The sequence below is a fragment of the Ostreococcus lucimarinus genome, chromosome 3 (genome assembly GCF_000092065.1).
Source record: "Ostreococcus lucimarinus CCE9901 chromosome 3, complete sequence".
Lineage (NCBI taxonomy): Eukaryota > Viridiplantae > Chlorophyta > Mamiellophyceae > Mamiellales > Bathycoccaceae > Ostreococcus > Ostreococcus sp. 'lucimarinus'.
In genome coordinates this window covers 318,853-342,152 of record NC_009357.1, presented here as the reverse complement: position 1 = coordinate 342,152, position 23,300 = coordinate 318,853, and the positions used below count along the sequence as shown (strand labels likewise).

At 54.4% G+C, this 23,300-nt stretch overlaps 16 protein-coding genes across 16 annotated transcripts; 8 read left to right on the top strand and 8 right to left on the bottom strand.

The window, feature by feature from the left end:
* Positions 1–163: 163 nt before the first annotated feature.
* Positions 164–658, bottom strand: OSTLU_14565 (predicted protein; the record flags this gene model as incomplete). The annotated part of the gene is made up of 1 exon (XM_001416592.1): positions 164–658. The coding sequence occupies one exon, from the start codon at positions 656–658 to the stop codon at positions 164–166; it is 495 nt and encodes a 164-aa protein (XP_001416629.1).
* Positions 659–1,053: 395 nt separating this feature from the next.
* OSTLU_30534 (predicted protein) lies at positions 1,054–1,659 on the top strand (the record flags this gene model as incomplete). The annotated part of the gene is made up of 1 exon (XM_001416879.1): positions 1,054–1,659. The coding sequence occupies one exon, from the start codon at positions 1,054–1,056 to the stop codon at positions 1,657–1,659; it is 606 nt and encodes a 201-aa protein (XP_001416916.1).
* A 118-nt stretch (positions 1,660–1,777) lies between these two features.
* Positions 1,778–2,428, top strand: OSTLU_30533 (predicted protein; the record flags this gene model as incomplete). The annotated part of the gene is made up of 1 exon (XM_001416878.1): positions 1,778–2,428. One exon carries the CDS (start codon positions 1,778–1,780, stop codon positions 2,426–2,428), a length of 651 nt encoding a protein of 216 aa, XP_001416915.1.
* Positions 2,429–2,440: 12 nt separating this feature from the next.
* On the bottom strand, positions 2,441–3,319 carry OSTLU_14563 (predicted protein; the record flags this gene model as incomplete). Its single annotated transcript, XM_001416591.1, has 1 exon — positions 2,441–3,319. The coding sequence occupies one exon, from the start codon at positions 3,317–3,319 to the stop codon at positions 2,441–2,443; it is 879 nt and encodes a 292-aa protein (XP_001416628.1).
* Positions 3,320–3,840: 521 nt separating this feature from the next.
* Positions 3,841–5,426, top strand: OSTLU_30531 (predicted protein). Its single transcript, XM_001416877.1, has one exon. The coding sequence runs from the start codon at positions 3,853–3,855 to the stop codon at positions 5,407–5,409; it is 1,557 nt and encodes a 518-aa protein (XP_001416914.1). The 5' UTR covers positions 3,841–3,852; the 3' UTR covers positions 5,410–5,426.
* A 72-nt stretch (positions 5,427–5,498) lies between these two features.
* OSTLU_30530 (predicted protein) lies at positions 5,499–7,154 on the bottom strand (the record flags this gene model as incomplete). Its single annotated transcript, XM_001416590.1, has 1 exon — positions 5,499–7,154. The coding sequence occupies one exon, from the start codon at positions 7,152–7,154 to the stop codon at positions 5,499–5,501; it is 1,656 nt and encodes a 551-aa protein (XP_001416627.1).
* Positions 7,155–7,263: 109 nt separating this feature from the next.
* On the top strand, positions 7,264–7,515 carry OSTLU_30529 (predicted protein; the record flags this gene model as incomplete). The annotated part of the gene is made up of 1 exon (XM_001416876.1): positions 7,264–7,515. The coding sequence occupies one exon, from the start codon at positions 7,264–7,266 to the stop codon at positions 7,513–7,515; it is 252 nt and encodes an 83-aa protein (XP_001416913.1).
* Positions 7,516–7,552: 37 nt separating this feature from the next.
* OSTLU_30528 (predicted protein) lies at positions 7,553–9,697 on the bottom strand (the record flags this gene model as incomplete). Its single annotated transcript, XM_001416589.1, has 1 exon — positions 7,553–9,697. One exon carries the CDS (start codon positions 9,695–9,697, stop codon positions 7,553–7,555), a length of 2,145 nt encoding a protein of 714 aa, XP_001416626.1.
* Positions 9,698–9,811: 114 nt separating this feature from the next.
* Positions 9,812–11,767, bottom strand: OSTLU_24216 (predicted protein). The gene has a single exon (XM_001416588.1). The coding sequence runs from the start codon at positions 11,681–11,683 to the stop codon at positions 9,839–9,841; it is 1,845 nt and encodes a 614-aa protein (XP_001416625.1). The 5' UTR covers positions 11,684–11,767; the 3' UTR covers positions 9,812–9,838.
* A 207-nt stretch (positions 11,768–11,974) lies between these two features.
* On the bottom strand, positions 11,975–12,487 carry ELIP3 (possible early light inducible protein; the record flags this gene model as incomplete). Its single annotated transcript, XM_001416587.1, has 1 exon — positions 11,975–12,487. The coding sequence occupies one exon, from the start codon at positions 12,485–12,487 to the stop codon at positions 11,975–11,977; it is 513 nt and encodes a 170-aa protein (XP_001416624.1).
* Positions 12,488–13,477: 990 nt separating this feature from the next.
* On the top strand, positions 13,478–14,949 carry OSTLU_30525 (predicted protein). The gene has a single exon (XM_001416875.1). The coding sequence runs from the start codon at positions 13,558–13,560 to the stop codon at positions 14,914–14,916; it is 1,359 nt and encodes a 452-aa protein (XP_001416912.1). The 5' UTR covers positions 13,478–13,557; the 3' UTR covers positions 14,917–14,949.
* A 205-nt stretch (positions 14,950–15,154) lies between these two features.
* OSTLU_34329 (predicted protein) lies at positions 15,155–16,027 on the top strand (the record flags this gene model as incomplete). Its single annotated transcript, XM_001416874.1, has 1 exon — positions 15,155–16,027. One exon carries the CDS (start codon positions 15,155–15,157, stop codon positions 16,025–16,027), a length of 873 nt encoding a protein of 290 aa, XP_001416911.1.
* Positions 16,028–16,109: 82 nt separating this feature from the next.
* Positions 16,110–17,093, bottom strand: OSTLU_30523 (predicted protein; the record flags this gene model as incomplete). The annotated part of the gene is made up of 1 exon (XM_001416586.1): positions 16,110–17,093. The coding sequence occupies one exon, from the start codon at positions 17,091–17,093 to the stop codon at positions 16,110–16,112; it is 984 nt and encodes a 327-aa protein (XP_001416623.1).
* A 1,344-nt stretch (positions 17,094–18,437) lies between these two features.
* Positions 18,438–18,809, top strand: OSTLU_34182 (predicted protein; the record flags this gene model as incomplete). Its single annotated transcript, XM_001416873.1, has 1 exon — positions 18,438–18,809. One exon carries the CDS (start codon positions 18,438–18,440, stop codon positions 18,807–18,809), a length of 372 nt encoding a protein of 123 aa, XP_001416910.1.
* A 187-nt stretch (positions 18,810–18,996) lies between these two features.
* Positions 18,997–20,653, top strand: OSTLU_14554 (predicted protein; the record flags this gene model as incomplete). The annotated part of the gene is made up of 2 exons (XM_001416872.1): positions 18,997–20,433; positions 20,603–20,653. 2 exons carry the CDS (start codon positions 18,997–18,999, stop codon positions 20,651–20,653), a joined length of 1,488 nt encoding a protein of 495 aa, XP_001416909.1.
* A 431-nt stretch (positions 20,654–21,084) lies between these two features.
* OSTLU_34039 (predicted protein) lies at positions 21,085–21,426 on the bottom strand (the record flags this gene model as incomplete). The annotated part of the gene is made up of 1 exon (XM_001416585.1): positions 21,085–21,426. One exon carries the CDS (start codon positions 21,424–21,426, stop codon positions 21,085–21,087), a length of 342 nt encoding a protein of 113 aa, XP_001416622.1.
* Between the last annotated feature and the right edge of the window lie 1,874 nt (positions 21,427–23,300).

The following is a 23,300-nucleotide window of genomic DNA, read 5'->3' as shown; positions in this document are numbered from 1 at the left end:
CTCGTGTGAAGTCTTGACGTGCGCTCGATCGCTCGCGAGAGCGACGAGAGGGCGTTTCGTTCGCGGAGGCACTCCCGCGAACGTCGCGAGAGGAGAAGGCTTCGCCGCGGGTGCTGCTACTTACACATCTAATGCGCTGGACTACGAAGACGTTCGAGGAGATTTACACCTCGATACCGCTCTTGAAAATACGCTTAAGCGTGGACAGGGCGACGTTGCGATGGGCCGCCACCTTATCGACCGTCGAGGCCACCTGTTCTTGGAGCGCCACCGCCTCCTTGCTCGGCAAGACGCGCAAGTCGTTCAAGAGTGTCGTCGCCTTCTTATCCATACCGTACGTCCTCGACTCCATCGCACGAAGCTCTCGGGCAGCCGATTTCAAATTTGCCGCCCCACGCTTCATCTCAACCTCCGCGGCACTCGCAGCTTCCGTCAAGCGCTGAATCTCCCCGCTCGCCGCTTCAGCGTCGAGCGCCAGCGTTTCGCTCCTACGCACGCACGCGTTGAAGAGTGCCTCCTCGCTTTGCAATCTCCCGAGCGTCGATCGCCACAGCAACGCTCTCGGTCCCGGAAGCGCGAGCGCGAGAAACGTCAGCGCACCCGCGGTCGCGCTCGCTGGGTTCTCCCGCACCGTCTCCACCACGCGCTTGCTCGCCATCTTAAAGAACTCATCCTCGCTCTCCCGCGCGTGCTCGGCCAACGCCTCAGCGTGCGCGACCGCGGTATCGGTGATATCGTTCACCCGCTCCCTCGTCGTCTCGATCGTCTTCGCCACCGCGAACGCGGCGTCCGAGCTCGTTCGATCTATCCGCTCATCCAGCGCCGCGCGCGCGTTCGACGCCCCATCGACGACGCCCCGCGCGCGCTCGATAAACTTATTTATCGACGCCGGGAGCTCCATCGCGCCCTCCGCGCTCGCGACGCGCGCGCCGTCGCGACGAGTCGCGTCGACGAATGGGCCGCACTCCGCGACGCGCGGAGGGCATGGGTGAAATTCTAGCGTCGACGTCGCGCGATGCGAAACGCGGGGACAAAACCTTGCGACGGACGGAGATGAAGCGCGATGGACGCAGCGCGCTGTCCATCGGTCGTTTCATCAACGCCCGCAAGTCGACGTACGACAAGCGGGCACGAATCAAACAGTCGCGAGACGAGGCGGCGGCGAAAAAGGCAAAGTATGAGAGATTGCAAAAGAAGCTCGGGGAGAAGATAGAACGGGACGAAGGGTTCGATCCAGAGGCGTACGAGCGACGATTGGCGGCGATTGATAACCCAGACCTCGCCCGAGAGGCGAAAGGGGCGAAGAGAGGGGACGATGAGGACGAAGATTTGGACGAAGACGCGAAGACGCGCGCCGCCGCCGCCGAAGACGACGAGGCGCCCGAGGAACAGCTCACGGTGAAAGGGAAGAAGAAGAAATTTGATTATTTGAAAAAGGCTTGGGAGAAAGGCCAAGTCGAGCGCGCCGAGCGTGAGGCGCAGAGGAAAGTATTTTTAGAAGAAAAAGCCGCACGAGACGCCGAGCTCAAAGCTCAACGCGTCAAGCGTCAGGACAAAAAGCAACTCATGCGCAAGAAGACCAAGCGCGGGCAGCCAGTGATGAAGCATCGCGTACAGAGCATTTTAGACAAGCTCCAAGCGGAGCAAATGGGATCGTGATAGATCCGTGACTCGTGTGAAGAGAGCATTTCGTTGTACCATCCGCCGCTCGCCGATTCCAACATATCCACAACCGATCGCTCGCTCGCGCCACTCTTACGCGCCCCTCGTATCGTCCATGTTCGCTCCAGCTCGCTCGAACGTTCCGGTGATCAACGCGCGCACCAATGCGCGTCGTTCCACGTCGCGCGCGCGCGTGACGACGACGACTCGCGCGTCGGCGTCGGCGAACGACGAACACCTCGACCGTCGCGCGGCGCTCTTCGGACTGTCTACCGCCGCACTCGCGTCCGCGTTCGGTGTGCCGCTCGGTGCGATCGCGGATGAAGAAGAAAAGGCCAAGAAAGTGGTCGCCGTACCGTACACCAAGTACGTTGTCCAGAAGGAATCGAGTGAAGAAGCGATCGCCATCGCGAAGCAGTTGAAGGAGGCGGGGGCGCGTCTGTACGGGGCGTTTTGGTGCGAAAACTGCAACAAGCAAAAGGAACTGTTGGGAAAAGAAGCGATGGAGTACATCGATTACGTTGAATGCTTCCCGAACGGAGTCTACCAAAACGCCGAAGGGCACGAAGATGTGATCAAGCCAGACGGGATTTGCACCGGATACACGAGCGCGTGGCCACTCTGGGTCGTGCCGAAGGGCGAAGACGACGAAATCGGTATTCAAGGTCAGATCAAGAAGCCGCGCGAGTTGCAACGATTGATCAAGGAAGCGAAGGGTGAGAAGTTCGACGCGCTTAAGTACTTTACCACGCTCGAAATGGAGTAGATACACATTTATTTATGATAATATTTTCCGTCGCGCACGCGTCGCGTCGATATCCGAGTAGGCGGCTTCCCAATCTATTTCTTCTTCTAATGAGGGTAGTTTCCCACTATCTAACTTTGGCGTGATGCGCTGTTTCTCCGCCTTGATGGAATCCATCTCTGCGTGCGCCGCGTCCCAGTCTATGTTTGCCCACTCGGGGGTTTTAGGCGGTGTGGAAGCATTGTTCGCGCCACTCACACCGTTCACACTCGCCGCCGGTGTGAAAGCATTGTTCGCGCCACTCACACCGTTCACACTCGCCGCCGCTCCTAAAGATTCTAATTTCGTACGTAGGTCGATGGCTTCCGAAAGCGCCTTCGCGCGCGCTTCTTTCGCGACTGCAATCTCTTTCCGCGCCTCGGCGATTTCCGTCAACAATCGCCTTCGTTCCTCCGCCGTGAGCGCATTCGGCTTATCAGCACGAAGATCAGCGCGAAGATCAGCAATTTCCGCCGCGTGGCGTTTCTCCATGTCGTACATTTCTCTTTTCAAGCGCTCGTTTTCAAGCTGCAGTGTCGAGGTCGCCGCAACGGAGGACGACGGCGTCGGCGTCTCGCACGTTCTCTCCAACAGTTTCCTCGACATGAACGTCGACATCAAATCGTCCAATTTCTTCGACAACGCGTCCGCCTGGGCGGTGACTTTCTCCAGCTCATCCTCCGCGTCGTCCGCGCGTTTCTGTTCCACATCCAACAGCTCTTTTTGCTGCGTCACCGCCTCGAGGAGCAAATGCCTTTCGCGTCGTTGACTCTCGAGCGTCGTCGACGCCGCTTTCGCGTGGCGTGCGACTCGTCTGGCGCGAGACGATGCGTAGACGTCGATGTAATCCTCCTCCGCGTTTTCGCCTCGCATCGCCGCGTCGATGTGAAGTTCGAGGTGCGTTCGCGACGCGAACGAACGCAGTTTCCGAACGAACACTTCGTCCGAAGTACCCATAACTTCCACCATTCGCCATGCAAATGTGTTTCCAATATTTCTATATCCTCAACTGATAGGCTTAACGGTCGTTCTTTACGGGATGGTGGTCTAGTGGTATGATTCCTCGTTTGGGCCCACCGAACGAGTCGCGAAACGATGCGATACGACATCAAAACACGACACGTCCGCAGACGTCGAGGAGGTCCCGAGTTCGGTGAGTGTGCGACTCGCGTGTGCTCGCGCGGCGCGGGAACGAGCAGGAAGTTCGGACAACTGACCGGTCGTCACTGTCACGTCATAGATTCTCGGCCATCCCCAAGTACAACATTCTTTTTTATCGATCATTTTCAGTGTTTTTATTTATATCACCTCACTACTTCACATGCCCGATCGTCCAGCTTTTGCCGCGACGGGACGTTTTCGACAGAACGCCAGAAGTCGCGACAGATCGGCGCACGCTTCGCGCGATGACGGCCGACACCGCGTCCGCGAAGGCGCCCGAGACGACGACGACGACGACGACGACGAAGTGTGATGAGGAACAAGGCTCGCCCGAGAGCGTGCTGAAGACCGTCGATGGTGTCGTAAAGCCGAAACGCATAGAGCGATTGCCACGTCCAGACCGCGAGGCGCACGACGCCGAGATCGCGGCACTCGTGGCGATTACGGACGAGAAACAGGCTCGCATCGTGGAGATTAAGGCGTTGGTGAACGCGGCGCGTGAAAGACGCACGACGAGCTCGACCACGAACGCGCCGTTGCTGGAAAAGGTCAAGGCGCTGAACGCGATTGCTAACGAAAAGATCGCGCAGCGGGACGAGGTTCGCGCCGAGCTCGCGGCGAACGACGAGCGACGCGATCGGGTTCGCGAGGAGGCGAACGCCATGCGGGCGCAATCGAAATTCCTCACCAATGAATCGATTGATCAAGAGATCGCGAGAATCGATGGGAAGCTGGCGCACGAAACCATGCCACTGGCGCAAGAGAAGAAGTTGGTCGACCAAATCAAGAGCTTGAACAAGAGTAGAGACCTCGTGCGCGAGTACGCGGAGAAGCAAGCCCTGATCACCGCGCACGACGCGAGGAGAAAAGCGTGCATGGATCGCATCAAAGCGAAGGACGCGGAAATCAATAGCATCAAAGCTGAACAAGCTAAAATTCGCGCGCAATTGAACGAGGTGAAGAGCAAAGACGACACCGCCAACGCCGACGTGCCCAAGCTCATCGAAGAGAAGAACGCGGCGTACGAGGTGATCAAAGCGAAGAGAGAGGAAATCAACCGGCTTCGAGCGAATCAAAAGAAGATTGAGGACAATTATTGGGCTCGTGAGAAGCTGTTCCGCGCGCAGCAAAAGGAAATCAAGCAGGCGCAGTGGGAGGCTTCGCAAGAGGAGCGCAAGGCGCGCGACGAGGAGCGCAAGCAGTGGGAAAAGGAGAACGCTCCAGAACCATTCGAGGACGAAGTGTCGGCATGTGATGCTTTGCTGGCTTATTTGGCAAAGTGGGATACCAAGAAAGTCGATGTATCCGCCGTCAAAACCACTCAGTTGAGTCGACGCAACGAAGACGACGAAGATGACATGTTCGCCGTCAGCACCGCATACAAGAAGAAGAGTAAGAAGAGCAACGGGAAGAGTGCGCCGAGCGGTAACGAACGTATTCAGCACTCTCTCGATACTCTCACCTTCTTCTCAAAAGTAAAAATCGCCGTCGTCGCCAAGGTGTCCGACGTGCCCGCCTCGTTGGACGTCATCAAGGCGAAGAAGGAAGAGTTTTTGGAACGGCGCAAGATCAAGAAGGAGAGAATCGCCGCCGGCTTGGAGGATGAAGATGAGAAAGAAAAGGAGGAAAAAGCGGAGAAGGGCAAAGAGAAGAGTCAAAAAGCTGATGGTAAGAAGAGCGGCGGCAAGGGCAAGAAGAAGGGCGGTAAGAAGGCCACGCGAGGCCTTTCGGTTTCTCTCGTCGCGAACGAAAACGAACAAAGCGTCGAAGTTTGCGTCACCTTCAACGACGAGGGGAAATAGACACACACCATATATCGTATCATTTCTAGTACAATATCTCATTATTCGACATTATATCACTAAGTACCGGTCGCTAAAACAAACCTCTGTCACAACAGAAAGTAATCTGGGTCCGTGCGCGCCAAGAGCTTCTCCGCATCTGCTCTCCACGCCTCGGCCATTCTAAGCCTAATGTTGAACGCGTTGCCCATACCTCGTAGAAGTACCGAAACGCGTGCAATCATGACCATCTCATCGGGAGCCTTGATGACCGGATCACGCGCTTGCATTTCGTCCAAAAACTCTTGCAAGTTGAGTCCCTCGGTAACGTCGGGCGTGTCTCGATCGTTCCAAAACGTCGCCAACTTAAAACTGACCTCTGCATCTGAATTCTTACTTCGGGCTCCGAAACCTTCTGGTTTATTAGACTGCACCAACCTGTGGCATTCTTCAGCGTCGCCTTTGGCTACAGCTAAGATGAGTTTGGCGTACGCCCGCTGCGCATCAGAGTCTATGCGTTTCACCTGCCCGTAATCAATCAGTCCGAGCCTACCGTCAGGCATCAGCATGATGTTTCCCGGATGTGGATCGCCATTGAACACTCCTGTCTCGAAAATCTCATACGCGTGCACGTCGACCAAGGTTTGAAGGAGCGCTCCCAGGTTCACGAGCTTCGGCGGCGGTTGTCGATTCACGGGACCGGTCACCAACCGAAGAGGCGACACGTTGTACGCGAGCTTCAGAGGCATCAGTAAGTGATGCTGAAGTTTCATGAAAGTATTTACTCTTTCTGTGTGTTTCGCCGCTTGTTTCGCGTCTCGACTTCGCAACCTCCCGCTCTCAATCTTTCTACGCTCATTTTCCTCCAGACTACTCACACTGGTGCCCCTGTACCGAGCAATGGCGTCAAACTGATCGCGAATACCGTCTACTAATCGCTTCCCAGGAACTTCATCCATCACTAACACCTCCTTTGTGCACAGTTCCTTGTGAGGCGCCGGAATGTACACCTTGTTCCCCCACCGCGGCATCACCGCAGATCTGACTTCGTCGAGATTTTCCGCCTCGGCGCGATAGTCGAATTCAGTCAAAAACTGCCTCTCTATTTCTTCCAGTGGTGGCACGTGTTGCGGCATGGCGAGCTTACAAAAGTCAATGCATGTACGAATGTCCGCTCGAAATCGTCGCTCGATTCCGGGCGCCTGCACCTTGACGACGACGGTTCTGCCGCCGTACTTTTTCGTCAGCTTTGCCCTGTGCGCCTGTCCGATACTCGCCACTCCGAGCGGAGTTTCGTCCCACGCCTCGAACACGTCCGTGTGTCCATTTTTCTCCAGTTCTCTTATTGCGATCGCCCTCGCCTCGCCCGGTTTCATCTCCACGGGTGCGCTATCCTGCGTGTCCTTGCACCACGTCAAGTACTGCCGCGGCACAAAGTCGTCCCGCGTCGACAGCAACTGCGCGTTTTTCAGATAAAATCCCCGCATCGCGTACACTAAATCTCGCACTGGCGTCGCGTATTGATCGTGCAGCGCTTCGTACGCCTCGTTCGCCTCGTCATCGCTCAGCACCATCCCGGTCCAGCGCGGGACGCCCGCGCGAGCGAAGTCGCGATGTCGCGCTTGCACCGCGCGATAGCGCGCGTACACGGGAAACGCGTTGGCCCAGAACACGCACGAGCGCTGCGCGCCTTCTTCACTCGCGACGTACGCCGTAAACGCCGCCGTCGTGGCCGTCGCACCGATCGCGAGCGCGCGCGACGCCATCGGGAGACGACGAGGCGCGCGCGAGAGTGACGAACACACAACGCGACGCGATTCGACGCATACCGCGTAGCGCGACGAGCGACGCGGAACGTGCATGGGTGCGCGCGCGATGGACACCGTACGATTGTACCGCGCGGTGTTGAAATCCGCGACAAAGTTTCCGAGCAAGAACAAGATGGCCATCGTGGAGGAAATCAAGGTTGAGTTTAGGCAAAAGCGCGAACTGACGGACGCCAAGGAGATCGAGAAGGCGGTAGCGATGGCGCGAGACGGTTTAGATCGCCTGAATGCATTCTCGAACATGGACTCGAAGTCGAATCAATGGCAAGTTTCTTTAAAAGGACCGCATACGGGGGACTGAGCGACGCCGACGAGGGGACGGGACGACTATGACTATTTCAGGACGCGTCGTCGTCGTCATTTGAGACGACGTAGAGCTTCGTTCTCCTAAACTTAAGCGTCACTTTAACGCACGTCGGGAGCTCCATCATCGCTCGGTCCCAACGGTTCGCCTTGCGAGGTGGTCTGTCTTCCTTAGGCAGGTGGGCGAAACTCAGCGCCGAGGGGACGACAAGCGGGAGCGCGTCCCGTACCGCGGTATCCAGGTTCTGTGTCGGGGGAAATCTAATCTCTGGATCTATGACGTATGAATTGGTTCCGTCCTTGTACGGAATGTGGTAGGAAATATCGTTCTCGAGCACGTTCCACACAGTTATTGCGGGGCCCTCCAAAGGGCACTGATTCCCGTCGACGCTCACGTTCGACACCACTTCGAGGTCGATATGCCAATTTCCGATATCGAAAGATGCTCCACTGGAGCTCACGACTATGGGCGTTCCAGGCACGATGGTATCAGACCTAGGCATAAACTCTGTTGTAAACATACCAAACGTATTGCCGTGCATGAAAGTCGCGTTCTCCTTCTTTAAACACAACCAACCATCTTTTGTCGATCTTTCTCTCTTGATTCGGGCCAATAGCAAGCGTACAGAGCGATCTTTCATCATACTCGCTCCGAGACCATGACATGTTTCGCGAATAACTTGTTTCCAGAAGAATATAGGCTGGGAAATGAATGGTTCGCAATCAACGTAACAGCCCACGTCGCTCGACTTTGTAGCGTCCCAAAAAGGTTTGAAGAGAGATTTATCGACCATTTCAGAAAGCTGCTCGCTATTCTCACCAATAACGCTGAGGTTCCTCAATAAACCAATCCCAAACATGTCTTCAAGCAAAGGTACGAGCTGATTTCGGAGCTTTCCTCGCGTACTCCAAGTCGGCGTCGAGTCTAGGAAATACGGAATGCCATAAGCGTGCGCAAAAGTCAGAACGTCATCCTTCACATGGGAGAGCATCGGACGCCAAATGCGAACACCTTCCACTACACCTTCGTCACTCATCCCATTTACTGATAATAAATTCGCTCCACGCATCAAGTTGGTGATTATATTTTCCTGCACGTCTCCGTGGTGATGTCCAAGCAATACGGCGGGAAAGCCATGCTTTGCCCCGGCTTCCTTGTAGAAACCGTATCGTATTCTCCGCGACTCGATCTCGTATTGCTCTCTCGGCGTGACTCCGCGTCTAATTTGATCCACTGTACATCTCTCGAATTTCATGCCATGTCTCAGGCTCCAATCATCGACGAAGTCAGCCTCCTCCGTGCTCTCTGGCCTGTTCTTGTAATCGATGTGAAGCGTCACGACGTCGTACCCTTGATGCTTGAGAATATACGCCAGGACCATGGAGTCCACGCCTCCACTCAGCGAAACGGCTATTGAGTTCCCAAATTCACTCATTCTATCGCGCATAAACGCTTCTATGGTTTTGTACAGTGTGTGCGAGGCCATCGCCGTCATGACACCCTCCGTCGGCGTGAACTCTTCTCGTTCTAAAATATTATCACCAGCCTTGTGCTGCTTACCTTGTAAATCCTGGTAACAACGCAGCGTGGTTTTACGAAACCGTTCCAACAACGCCTTGTTCTCACTCTCCATCGCTACATGGGCGTCGATCGTGTCCAAGCATCGCAACAGGCGAGGACAACTCTTTTGGGTGTGACGAAATGGCATGAGCACAAACACCTGCTCGGGTACTGTAAGCTCGACCAACCATTCGCGCTTGTTATCGAGCAAGTCTTCGGCAATTATCGTAGCTACGGTATCGTTTACCTTGACTTTCGCGTCTCGATCGTCTCTGTTCCTATACACGTGGCGACTGAACTGGTCCAACAGCACCACGAGTGCAGCCGTCGTCGCCGGCGCTTGCAACCACCGAGCGTGCGCGCCCAAAACACGCGTTCGATCGATATCGTCGCCATCAACCGCGAGTTCTAAGGCATGGATGATATCGGCGAACCTTGTGCGTATCTCTTCGTCCACGATAGTCACGGTATCGTCCGTGGCGAACCACTTTTTTTTATACGCCGCCTCCAGCGTTTGCGCTCGATTGGGGAACCAATACGTCGAAACCGCGCGCGAGGTGTCGCGAACGAAGGTGTCGTCGATCAATATTTTACCCGGGTTTATTTGCAGCGCATTCATCTGGCTTTCGACCGCCATGGGGACTCGAGCGCGAGCGCACGAGTGCGGACGTGCAACGACGTGCGTTCTTACTGAACACAGCATTGAAGCCGGCGGGATGCTTATTTGATACATTTGATACAACAACCATGGGATTATGCGCTATTTGAACTCATATGATTTGTTCACTTGATCGACTAGTGCGATGTATCGATCGGCGTGAGATGCGAGGAGCGAACGATGCGATTCGACCAGAGTCCACGCGTCGAGTGCCGCATACACTCGCTGTTGTGCGGTCAGCGGACGTTTCGACCAATCAGACATCCGCATCGTCTTGTCCAACGGTTTCCCGAGTACGGCAGCGACCATAGTCGATAAGCCAACGGGTTGATATCGTGACAGTTCTTCGTCGGTTGCCCATGGAAAATCACGAGTCTCTTTCGTCATTCGCGCCTTTGACACAGCTAATTTCCACAACGATTGCAAGTCGGCCACATTGCGTACGTTGCCGAAAGACGCAGGGTGACATTTTGCCAAGCGTCGCAAGTCTTCTTGAACTGCGAACCCTAATTTTAACACCTTATCGTCCTGAAACATTCGCCCGATCGTTGCCTCTAACGCCTCGGGACAGCTCTGAACTAGAACTGGCAAGTCTAAAATTGCTACGCCGTCTTCTGACGCAAGTTGTAGAGTAGCTACCTGACTCGTGTCTTCCTTGTCCGCGTCTTCACCCACCGCAGCACCCCATTCAGTATCTATTCCAATGTCTTTTTTATTTGCGAGGTACCGTTCTGAGATGTAATGCAAGCTCTTTGCATCGTCAACAAAGACGACGTTCGCGTCGAGAGAGAGATGCTCTGGAAGCTGGAAAAACGTTGCTCTCCTGCGTGCGACTAACTTCTCCAGCTCCACTGGATCACAGTCAAACTCTAGTCCACACCTATTTGCGAACTCCAAAGCGTATTCGAATTGTTCGATCGCTGCAAGAGATTCGACAACAAACTCTTGAAGATTGATTTCGGCGCCTGCGCGCTTGAGCGCGACTTCAAATTGTCCTTTCGCAATCATTCTCGCAATAGTCGACTTGTAATACTGCGTGCGCACGTCCGGAAACTCGGCTTCCATCTCAAATATCGTGACAACTTTGTGTGCTTGTCGCAAAGCAGCGTGATGGTGCTCGTGGACGCCCTGGTGCACGCAAAACTCAATCCAATTTTTGGCCAGAGTTGGTTCGAGTTGAACAAACTCAAGAGCGAGTGAAAATTCATTACACTGCGCCAAACCTTGCAGTGTTTCATTTGTTGCGAACTCTTCCAGGTTGAAGTGAAAAATGAGCGCCATGGCCGAGCTCTGTTTGCCGTCTTCTAAAAGCTGTCGAACGAAGCCTGAGACGCCTTCGGCAGCAGCTGCGCAGCTCGTAAAGTTCAAATCCTCAAACTCAAGCCCAAATGTTTCGATCAAGCGAACGATCGCACGGCTTGGTATGACATCATTTGTCGTGGTCATCGCTGAATGTACCAATTTACCTACGTGTGCGCGACTTCGATCACACAAAACTACGCCTCTCGTGACGGTGCTGGTAAAGCGTCTCCGTTCTCGCCCTTCCCGCGTTCCGGGAGTTCTACCGAGGCACTCCAACAACAAGTACATGCAAATCAGTAACTCGCCATCATCGTCTTCTTCGCGTCCGATCTCGTACTGATCGCGCAGGGTGGTGAAGATGACGTCGATGCACGCCGCAACGAGAGTCGATGGTTCGCGCACCTCGGCGAGCCAGCTCACGACCACCGCTCTCAGTTGCGGGTATTTCACTCCTTGGGTCATTAAGTTGGACAGTTTCGTCAAAGCTTCATCGGGGGCGAACGAGATAGGATCTATCGTCGAGTCGAGTGCCATTGTCGGTACGAACCTCGACGATTGCCTTCGTGCCGCCTTGTGTTTTGTGCGCCCAATCCGAACAGCAGTTGGCCGGTGCTCGCTCGTGATTGAGGGAAAGTGCGCTTGCATCAGTGCGCGAAAGGTATGTGTGAGTAAGTCATCGTTCGCGCACGACGACCGGGTCGGTTCGCGCGGTGCTTCAGAGCCAAAGCGCCACGTTTTGTGGTTTCTGGGGAGCACACCTCAAAGGGCAAAGACGGCGGTGGGGTCACCTACGACGCAAATGACGCATGCGAAGAGTTTGTAACAAATTAATGTGTTGTATAAAATGTTTGTTTGAAGTTCACCGATACTTCCGCTCGATAAACTTTCAGCAAGCCAGCTACGATCCTAAAGAAAACACGCCAAGCGTTTCAGCGTTTACTTCTGCGATTCAGACGGACGGTCGACACCTTCCCAGGACGCATTCCACTGCTTATCGTAGAAAGTAGCTTCAGCCGCGAGATCCTTGAGGTTGTCAATGTCCTTGAGAGATCGGACGAGGGTGACGAAAAGGATGGTAGCGAAAATGGCAGTCTTGCCCAAGAAGGAGTTGTGCAAGTCAACGAGACCGGCGCCGCCGGCGGCGTCAATGAGGTACGCAAACGCGTAGCCAACCATGGCGGCGCGGCCGTTCGCCTTCTCCGCCTCCGGAAGATGGAATCGGCGCATCCACACTTGCCACGGCACAATGGAGGTATCGAAGAGACCGTCTTCATCATAGACGGCCGGGTTGTCCTCCAACATCTTGCGGTGCACGACTTCTGCGTCGATCACGGCATCCCAGTCAACTTCGCCAGCTGCGTTCTTGAACATGTCGAGGTCCCAGTTACCGTTCTTCCAACGCGGATCCTTCCACTGGGACTGTTCACCGGCGAAGATCGCACCAGTCATGGCCGCGGCGCCCGCAGCCTTACCGAACGCTTTTTCACCCTTCAGCGTGCCGCCAGTTTCGAGCGGCGCCGTCTTGCGACCTTCGGTCGTCGCAGTGGCGACGACACCTCTGCGATGTGATTAAACAAGCGCATTGCGTTAGTCATTTGAATTCGAGCGCTCTCGAGACGACCGCATCGTCGTCGTTTCTTCTCTCCTCGTCGTCCCACTCGCCCTTGGGCGTCCAGCCAGGAGCGTCGATTGAAGCGATCGTTCAGGTTTCCAATCCCACGCAAACGACGCCCGCATCGATCGCGCGATGCTCCCCAGCGTGCGCGCCATCGGCGCAAACATTTCCGACGGTGCGATGCCGCGCTCCATCGCGAGTCCGCATCGCGCGCGCGTTCGACGCTGCCCGCACGCGCGCGCGAGGTCTAGCCCCGATATCCTTCCTTATCGGGCTGGCGCGCGAGTTCTACGTCCGTCACGCACCTGGACGCCTTCGATCGGCGCGTCGCGAGCGGCGAGCTCGTGGATCTGGAGAAGGAAATTTTCAATTGTCAGTATCCTCGGTCGTCCGTCGCGCGCGCGCGTCGCGCGATTTTACGAGATCGCCGATGGCGCCCGCGCGCGGATGGATAAACACCGTCCGCGGTTCCGCGGTCGTCGCGGTCGCGCCGTCGCGCGTGCGCGTCGTCGCGCGTGCGTCGTACCTGAGCGGGGTGTGCGTCAAAGATTGCATCGCGTTCGTTTCGAGCGGACGTCACGTTGTGTCGCACCGCGCGTCGCGCGCACGCCAAGGGCGCAACCTGGATTCGGCGCGCGCGATGCCAAAGAAAGCTCCGGCGCGACGGCTCGGGCGCGGGCGGCTTTTCGCCATCAAGTCACGTATTTAACCGCTCGAGGGTGAAAACGAAGATCTGGAGATCTCTGGCGTGTTTTCACGAAAACCCGTCCTCGGAGGAGCATTTGACGTCGAACGCGCGCGACGCGCGCGCGCGCGCGCACACGCCGCCTCGACGCCAACACCGACGCGATCGAGCGCGCGCGCATCGTCTTCGTCGTTCGCGCGCTGACGGTTCGCGCGCGCGATGGAGTCGTTTTATGTGCTCACATTCGGCGCCCTCGCGTCCGTGTGCGCGGCGCTCGAGGTGCGAAAGCGTCCGACGAGCGGGAAGGGGGCGAGTTTACCGGCGAATTTCTTGGCGTTTAGGACCAATTACTTGGTCGTGTACGCGTTGATGATGGCTGGGGATTGGTTGCAAGGACCGTACGTGTACGCGCTGTACAAACACTACGGATACGGCACCGGAGATATCGGGAAACTCTTCATCGCTGGTTTCGGGTCGAGTATGATTTTCGGAACCATCGTGGGTAGTTTAGCGGACAGATATGGACGTAAGCTCGCGGGTTTAACATATGTCGCCACGTACATCGCGTCCTGCATCACGAAGCACTGGAGTGATTACGGCGTGCTCATGCTCGGTCGCTTTTTTGGCGGCATCGCGACGTCGCTGTTGTTCACCGCGTTCGAATCTTGGCTCGTGTCCGAACACTTCTCTCGGAACTACGACCCGGAGTGGTTGAATGGGACGTTTTCAAAAGCGATCTTCATCGGCAACGGTGTGGTGTCGATCGTCGCGGGCTTGTTGGCGAACTATTTGGTGACTGATATGAACTTTGGTCCCGTTGCGCCGTTTGACGCCGCGGCTACGTTTTTGGCAATCGGTGGTGTTATCATCGCTTTGACGTGGACAGAAAATAGAGGCGCCGTAAATGCTAACGTTTCTCTCGAAGCCAGTTTCTCGGCGGCGAAGCATGCCATTTTCAACGACAAGAAGGTGCTGTATCTTGGTGCGATGCAGTCGCTCTTCGAGGCGGCGATGTATTCGTTCGTCTTTTTGTGGACCCCCGCCCTGAGCCCGAACGACGAAATCATTCCTCATGGGATGATTTTCGCGACCATGATGGTCGCGTGCATGATCGGTTCATCTTTCGCGGGTCAGCTCTTGGGAGACAAGGACTTACGACCGGAGAAGTATATGCAATACGTCTTCTTGGCGTCCGCCGCATCCTTGGCGTTGCCCATCGTGCTCAAGATTTTCCCGTTCCAAGCGAACTATACTCCGGGGCAGTCGATTACGCTCGAGGGGCAAATCACGATGCTCGGGTTTCTAGTCTTTGAATGTTTGGTTGGAATTTTCTGGCCAAGCATGATGAAGATGCGCGCGACGTACGTTCCCGAGGAAATCAGAAGCACGGTGATGAACTGCTTCAGAATCCCACTCAACCTCTTCGTCTGTATTATTTTGTACAACGTGGCTTTGTTCCCTCTGACGGCCATGTTTGCTATGTGCTCGTTGTTCTTGGTCTCTGCTGCGTACTTGCAGCGCAAGCTCGAAATCATCACGAGCCCTCCTCTGCGCGGCGCCGCGCCGACGCAAGTGTAGTATTCGCTTCTTCGAAGACATGACACCACGCGATGTAAATAGTATACCTTGTCATTCTCAAAGCCATTCCCATCGTGCAAATTCGTCTGCAGACGTCGTCGATTTTACCGCGCATTCTGAAAAACCAATGCGACGCGCCTTGGACAAGGAGACAGCGACCATCGTCATAAGCGCTCGCACGCCTGTCGCGTACGTCTATGAACGGCGTCAAAGACGAGAGTGAGAGATAGTTGGCACCATGGTACGCACTCTCACATTGCCAGTTACCTTGAAAGCACACTCTGTGCAGCGCTCGCGCGAACGAAGACTCGTGAAAGATGAATTTAAATCACTGACCGCGCACTTTGACGAACAGAATAAGCTCAACAAGAACCAAAAAGCTATCGTGCGACGATTTATGGAAGTCGCGGATACGAGTGATGAGAGTGCATCGATTCACGCGCTCAAAGAGGCGTCTTGGAACATGGAAAGCGCGTTCGAGGTGTACTTTTACTCGGCACGCTCGAAGAGTTCGAAAAGGTCTTCCACTAACTCGGCCGGTATTGACGCGATGTTCGATGTGTACAAAGCCCAAGACGACCAGCAAGAGCAGAGAATCGAAGCGGAGGGTATCATTCAGCTCTGCAAAGATTTAGGTGTGGATCCTTTCGATCCAGTGACGCTCGTGCTTTCACTGAAGATGGACGCCGAGACGATGGGGAAATACACAAAGGAGGAGTTTACTCGAGGAATGATGGATTTGGAGTGCGATTCCGTGGCTAAATTAAAGGCAAAAATGGATGCACTGAGAAGTGAGCTCACCAGGCCGAATGCCTTCAAGGATGTGTACGAGTTTACGTTTGGCTTCGCTAAGGAACCAAACGCGAAGGCGCTGTCACTCGATACCGCCATCGGTTTGTGGAAAGTTTTGATGGCGGACAAATGGTGCTTTACGGATGAATGGTGCGACTTTCTGGAGAAGAATCACGGCAAGGCCATCTCGAACGACACCTGGTCGCAAGTTCTTCAGTTTAGTCGACAAGTGGGCGAGAATTTGGACACTTATGATTCCAACGACGCATGGCCATACTTGATCGACGAGTTTGTGGAAGAGAAGGTGCAAAAGAAATGAAATGTTACGTTTACGATTAGCTGTACTAGAAATGATTTACAAGCGTACCGTATGCTTCGACTAATGAAAGAATGAATTAACACTAAGATGACGGAGAGACATTTCGCCGCCGCAAACCTTCGTCCATCATCCCGTTTGTCGTATGCGCCGGTGCCTGCGAGCTTTCGGCGGAATCCATCGCATCCGCGATCGCTCTAGCGTATTTTCCGATCTCGTCCGGTTTCATGGGAGATTCTGCATCTTTTTCGTCGATTTTACTCCCCATGATAAGCAAAGAAATGACCGTCGACACAAAGGCGGCAAAGCTGAAACCCGACCAGAACAGCCCAACGAGAACAAAGGACGACGCGATGGGGTAGAAATATAGCAGCTTGGCAACAAAATTCATACTTAAATGAACGATTGCGCGGGCCTCATATATTTGCGGTAACCTGGCACTTCCAGCGTGCGGTTTCATTGTCACTTCAATGTCCGTGAACGGAGACTCACTATCTTCTTTGTAGTTTTGTACCATTGCGACGCGCACGTTTTGCTGCTCTTCAATCAACCCCAGAGCGTGAAACGGCCACCATACAATTGTTTTGAGCCATTTCACTTCCTTGGACGTGTATTTCACGATTCCAGGTCGAGATCTCTCGAGTAAAGTTTTCCCACTTGGAGTCAGCAACTTTGCATTCACTTGAAACATACCAACGTTTACGTTATACTCGCTGTCTGGGACGACAAACTCGATGTCCACGTCAAAGTTTTGCTTCGCGCTCACAATTCGTCCTTTCCGCGGTTTCGATTCGCCCGTATTTGCGAACTTCTGCGGTATGAAACTCACTCTCGCCACCGGCGCCGCGGCGGTGTAGTCGAACACTAGATCTTGCGAGAGCGACGCCGGACCGCGCGGAACGACGATATATCGCAGCGCGAACACACACGTGATCGACGCGATGAGTAACCCAAACGAAATTATCGCCGCACTCAGCGTGAGCGCCGCTGAGCGTTTGCACACTCTTCTGACTCTGGCACTGAATTCCACCCACTCGTGCTCCAGCAAAGTCGGCTTTTCGTCCGCCATCCTGATCGCGCGCGAGGTTCGATTGGTTGAGTCGCGCACTCTTGATGTTCTTCTCGCCTTGAGAACGACGACGCTCGACACACCCACTCGAGCGACGCGCAGTGCGGTTCGTGCATTCAATTCCGCCCCCGCTCCGTCGTTGCCTTGCGAAACTTTCGCCGCATTCGTCCGCAGTGCCGGGCGCGTTGCGAACAGAATCGCGCGAGAGGCGCGCACCGCAATAGGGCATATCGCGTGCAGTTGTTCGACGGTAGGCTGATCCCCACGCACGCCATGCAATCTTTCGCGTTCACGAAAAAGAAGGCGCCGCAGGTGAAGGTGGCCGTGCAGCACGAGGAGGCAAAGGAAGACGTGGATTACCTCACCGCCGTCAACGATAACGCGCTGGAGGGGACGAAGAAGGAGAAAGTGACAGAGGTGAAGGTCATCCCTAAGATTGCGAATACGTTCGAAGTGGGCACGGGACGACAAAGAAAGGTGAGTGTAGGGACGCGACGAGCTCGAGACAAAGCGACTGCTGACGAATGTAATTTTCTCACGCAGGCACCAAGTTTTCTACCAACAAAGGAAGAAATAGAACAAGATCAGAAGCGATTCCACGTGGCGGAAACCATCGCGGCGGGTGGTGGTGAGGTGGCTCAGAAAGGTGTATCATATGGGTTGACGAAGATGGGGCCGAAAGACGGCTCCGCCGCACCCAAGATAAGCAACGAAGATCGCGCGAGGGAGAGTTTCATAGGTAGAAGTTTGCAAGAGAAGGAGCTTCAAGCGTTCAAGGAAGATATGGAAGATTTACCGAATCAAGCATCGATGGACGAATACGAGGACATGCCAATTGAGGATTTTGGCAAAGCGATGTTGCGCGGCATGGGTTGGGAGGAGGGTAAGGCAGTCGGTCGAATGCATAAGGGTATGGTCGAAGCGGTAGAATTTATTCCACGACCTGGCCGTCTTGGCTTGGGTGCTCAACCGGTGGAGAAAGATGAGCCACAGAAGAAGTACATCAAACCGGGTGATTCTCGCAAGAAGAAGGCTGACATGGTGCGAGACCCACAAATGATGGCTAATGCGGGACTGAGGAATGTAAAAACGTTAGATGAGAAGCTTGTTAGGCGCCAAGAGCTTGGACCGCGCGAAGGCAAGCTCATGTACATCGTCGATGGACGTCATGCAGGCGTATCTGGGCGCGTTTTGCGAATGTCCGACGGGAAAGTCAGCGTTGAGCTCACCAATAGCGGTAAAGTAGTGACAGTTAGGTCTAGTGAACTTGCAGAGATGCATGAAAGTCAATATGCAAAAGTTGGGGAGAAGCGTGGTAGAAGTGATGCAGGTAAAGACTCCGAAATGTCGGCAAAGCCTTGGTTGTTTGCCAACATTCGTGTGCGGGTTGTGAGCAAAAGCTTTAAACGTGGACAATTCTACCTCATGAAGGGAGTCGTTGTGGACGTTTTGACCCCAACCGAGTGCATGCTACAACTAGAAGAAAACGGAACTACGATCGAAGTTAGTCAAAGCGCGCTGGAGACGGTTGTACCGAAGCCCGGTGGGCGCATTTGTGTCGTCTCAGGAAAGTTCCGCGGCAGGCGCGGCAAGCTCCTCGAGAAGAATAAGTCAACTGACACGGCATCTATCCAGCTAAGCGATGATTTTGAAGCGCACATGCTTCCCTTGGACGCCATCGCGGAGTACTCGGGGGCATTAGACGAGGAAGATTAGATTGTTAACAGAGCCCAAACCCCAGCGCGCGACACCGAGCGCGCGCGCAGACATCCATCCCCGCACTCCGAAACGCGATTCGTTATCGGCCGCCTTGAGGATAAAAAATGAAGAGATAAAGTATTGAAGCGTCGTGCACGCTCGTGTCGTCGCCCAAATCGCGCGTGATTCAGCGACACTGCGCAAGATGCGGCGCTTTCTAGTACTCGCCTTTCTGTTTTGCGTTCACGTGCGAGTTTGCGAGGGCGCGAACGACTTGTACGGTGCCCTAGGACTCGAACGGGGGGCGGGTGCGGGAGATATTAAGAAAGCGTATCGTTCCCTATCGCTCATTTACCACCCAGATAAGCAAAGAAACGTTGACGACGTCGAGAAAGCGAAGGCTGGCGAACGGTTCGTTGAGATACAAAAGGCTTACGCAGTGTTGTCGGATGAAGAAAGTAAACGCGTGTACGATTTGCAGATATATTTGGACGAATCTGAAACACAAACGAATCAAGGTGCTGGGTTCCGCGGACGTGGCACCTGGGACTCGGGATCAACGCAAGAAGGCCTTCGACAGCAAAGCGGCTTCCAAGAGGCGGAACTGATTGCTTCTGAAACCACTTTGTTGAACGAAAAGAACATCGAAAAACTCGTTTTCAGGAGCCAAAAGACGTGGTTAATACAAATATACGATGATGCGAGCGATTCATGCCACAGAGCGGGGCCAGTATGGGAGCAGGCTTCGAGGATGACCAACGGCGTGGCAAACTTTGGACGGGTAAACACTCTCACATCGCCTCGGCTCGTGCAATTGTTAGGGAGCAGTGGCTTATTTTCTCGTCCCATTCGTCGATCAGACCTACCCGTTATTGTTGGTGTACGTCCAAATTGTCGGCATTACTCTTGCATCAAAAGATATCGCGGTAGTATTAAGGTGAACTTACTCCTGTCCTTTGTCGGCAAGAAAATGCTGACGTTACCAGATCTTGTTGCCATCACCCCAAACGATGTGCAATCGATGACTTCCTATGAAGATAAGGTAAAATTTGTGTACGTTTCTTCTAAACGACCGCCATTGATGGTGCGATACTTGGCTGAAGAGTACAGCGCGGATGTCGACGTTGTATGGGTAGACTACGAGACTGGTGACACCAAATTTTGGGAACAGGATTTGGGCGTAAAGAAGGAACCCGCGATGATCATCTTCAGGGATTTCGACCGCACTGTCGTCGACAATGTGAACTCGAAAGATAAAATACGGCTAACTTTAGCCCAGTATAGATTTCAAGTCATTCCTAGACTAACCGCGTCCAATGCTCATGGAGTCGGTTGCGAGCCGGGGGGATTGACGAGAGTGTGTTTCGTAGCGGTCGGCAGTAAAAGGAGCCCGTCTTTTGTGCGCTTAATGCAAGAGCTTGCTAACGTTAGAAGTAGTGGTAAGTTATCTTTGACGGAAGATGAAGTGGCTTTCGGATGGATTGATGGATTGCGAAATAAAAAATTTGTCAAGACGTTTGCAAATGGAACGCAATTAGTCGCCCTTATGTTTCACCGCGGTAAACGTGGGCACGTATATTACGATCAGCTGAAAGATTGGAGCACTCGTGACACACTCGTGGCATGGATATCTCGCGTCTTGGTAACAGAAGAAGGCTTACCAGCCGCGGAATTTGATGCGCACCTTCTTTTCCCAATCCCTGGAGCACCCATTGATTGGAGGCTCTTGATGAAAGCGCTACGCACAGATGTCTCCGACATGGCCGAGAGTTTATGGTTCTTTTGCTTAGAAAATGGAATTTTACCTTTAGTCGGCACTATTTTTGCGATTGTTGCCGCTGGGTGGTTCAGAGTTTTGGTGATTCGCGCGCCGGCGATGCGTAAGACGGCAAAACAAACTTCTCGAAAACCACAGATAGTCAACCTTGTCGATGTTCATGGCACACGTCTGAAGGAGAAAAGTGTTTACATAGCCATGGTGCTTGAATCAGACAGTAACTCTAGCTTCAGAGATTTTGCGAAAGATTTCAAGAGTGAAAAGTTATTGGCATTTGTTGAGGCCAGCGAGCGAGTCGTGGATGCTTTTCAATGGAACGAAGTATTCGAGGATCACAAATCGAATATAATAGTTTGGCATCCGTCACGAGCAAAATTTCAAGATATTGGTAACCTCGACGATCGCGCTCGAGTTGAAGCGCGTTTGAACGAAATCCTAAACGGGCTTGGGGACTGGACTGACTTGCAAATAGATTTGTAGTTGACAATCATGCTAGCTGCTATGATTACGGATTTGCTACTGTACGGTAAATTCCTTATACTCGAGCGCGGCGTTAATAGCTTCTTCGAGCTTAGTTTTATTCGCGCCCGTAAATTGACGCACTAATGTCGCCCCTTTGAAAATGCGAAAGTCAGGAGTCGACTGAATTGCGAGAACATCCTTGCACAAGTGTGCGGCAGCTGGGGTACTATCACCAATTACTTTTAAGAACGACACCTGTGGATAATTCCTCGCGACTTGCTCATACGACGCTTCAAACTTCTTGCACGGACGGCAATATGAAAACCCACATTGGACGACGACGACTTTATCTACATTCGACGCCACTAAGACACCAGCGAGATTGCTAACTTCCATCTCCGCTTTTGAGGCTGCAAGAATTTCATCCAATTCAATAGATGAAGATATTTGAGTGACAATACCGTGAGACACTTCTGAGCTCCACCACTTGACGAGGAGTTCGCGGGTGATTGCTCCTGTTAAGCCACAATGTAACTCCTTAAGCACGCCATTCACCTCTGCGACTGACAGATTTGCGCCAAAGAATCTCGCGCCAGTGACCAGGTCATTTTCGCATATCTCGCCGTCTTTATCGGAATCGAGCTTTTTAAACACCCAGTCGAGCTCAACGTCAGTCAGCGCACGTAGAATCGGGCTTTCGGTGACTGTTTTGCAAATTGCGTCTCGCAACACGCCGCTCGCGGCTCGCGATTGGAGTTCTATGTGCGCCCCGACTGCAGCTCCTTTCACCAATGCTCTGTCTGGGAACTCCCCCATGATGAGAACTTCAGACTCTAACCCAGCTAATTGGACTCCTGGGCGAAACAGAGAGAGTAAAACCTCTTCACTCACATCCGACGCGGTTCCGGTGGGTAACAAAATGAGACGCTCTGGCTTGACGCTTGAAGCAACCTTTTGTAGATATCGATCAACGAGAGAAGCCCACGCGAGGACAGCGTCCGTCGTCGCGCACGGATTTTCTGACGGTTGAAGATTTTCAAGCCACCATCCTCTACCGTTTAATCCGTACTCTTTGACTACTTTCAAAACGTTCTCTGACGTCTCCTCGGGCAACGGTGGCATCACGCCGCTCCAGCCCCACGTCTTTTGTAATTTCTGGAGCTCCCTTTCGTACGTCCACGTCATGTGCTTGAAGTCAGCGTTTCGAACTTTTTGACCTCGTTTGTACAGCACCGCACCGAATCCTTTGCCGAGCGTACACACAAGCACCACGCCCGAGCTCTCGCGACCTGGGCCGAAATACATCTCCGCATACGCCGCCGCCTCGGTGTGAATCATCATGGCGATTCGTCCTTGCCAATCGGGAATCATCCTAGACATCAGCTGTTCTCCCTTTTGCACGCCTCCGAGCGCGCGCACGGCTAAACGAGTGTAGCTTACACCCACCGGCCCTCTCCAGCCAAAGTGTTTGTTAACCTTCTCGAGCGCCTCTCGCAAGCTTTCTTCGTTGAATTCTTCGATCGGCACCGACACCCCCGGTCGCTGAAACTCGGCGTTCGCGGTATCCACTGGTGCGGCTTTTATGGAATGCGATCGAATCTCGATCCCCAAGATCACTTCTCCCTCGGGGTAGTCCCGTTCGGAGAGCACCCACCCTTTGTTCGCCGCGCGCGCCGACGTCCACCGCGCTCGCGTCTCCGTCGCGCCGTCTCCTCGCGATCGCCGCGCGCGCGTCGTCGATGTCTTTTCACTCATCCCCATCGTCCACGCCGTTCGCGCGCTCGCGGCACTCGCGCGCGGTCGTCGCTCGTCGCCCCATCGCGCGCGGCGACCGCCCGCGCGCCGCGTCGTCGCCTCGCGTCGCGCGCGCGCGTTCGGCGCGGGCGCCACCGCGCGCATCGCCGACCGCGGTCGGGCGTCCCTCGGTCGACGCGCGGTCGCGGTCGCGTCGCCGCGTCGCCCTCTGCGCGCGGTAAAAGTCGACGCGGGCCGCCGTCCCGAAAAGGTCGCGCCCGGGCGGACCGAACCCGCGCGAGCGCCAGACCCTCGCGGTGGGCGCGGAAAATCATCGTCGACATCTTTCGTCGTCTGAAGACGACGCGCGCCGAGCCGCGACGAGGCGCGACTCGAACGCGCGCGCGACGCGACGAGGCGCGACTCGAACGCGCGCGCGACGCGACGAACGGCGACCGACGCGCGCGACGCGACCGACGCGCGCGACGGAAACCGATTAAAGGACGGACGCGCGTCGGCGCCGATCGCGAGTCTGG

Coding starts and splice junctions, on each gene's coding strand:
- OSTLU_30531 (XM_001416877.1), top strand. CDS start 3,853: ATGACGGCCGACACCGCGTCCGCGAAGGCGCCCGAGACGACGACGACG.
- OSTLU_24216 (XM_001416588.1), bottom strand. CDS start 11,683: ATGCAAGCGCACTTTCCCTCAATCACGAGCGAGCACCGGCCAACTGCT.
- OSTLU_30525 (XM_001416875.1), top strand. CDS start 13,558: ATGGAGTCGTTTTATGTGCTCACATTCGGCGCCCTCGCGTCCGTGTGC.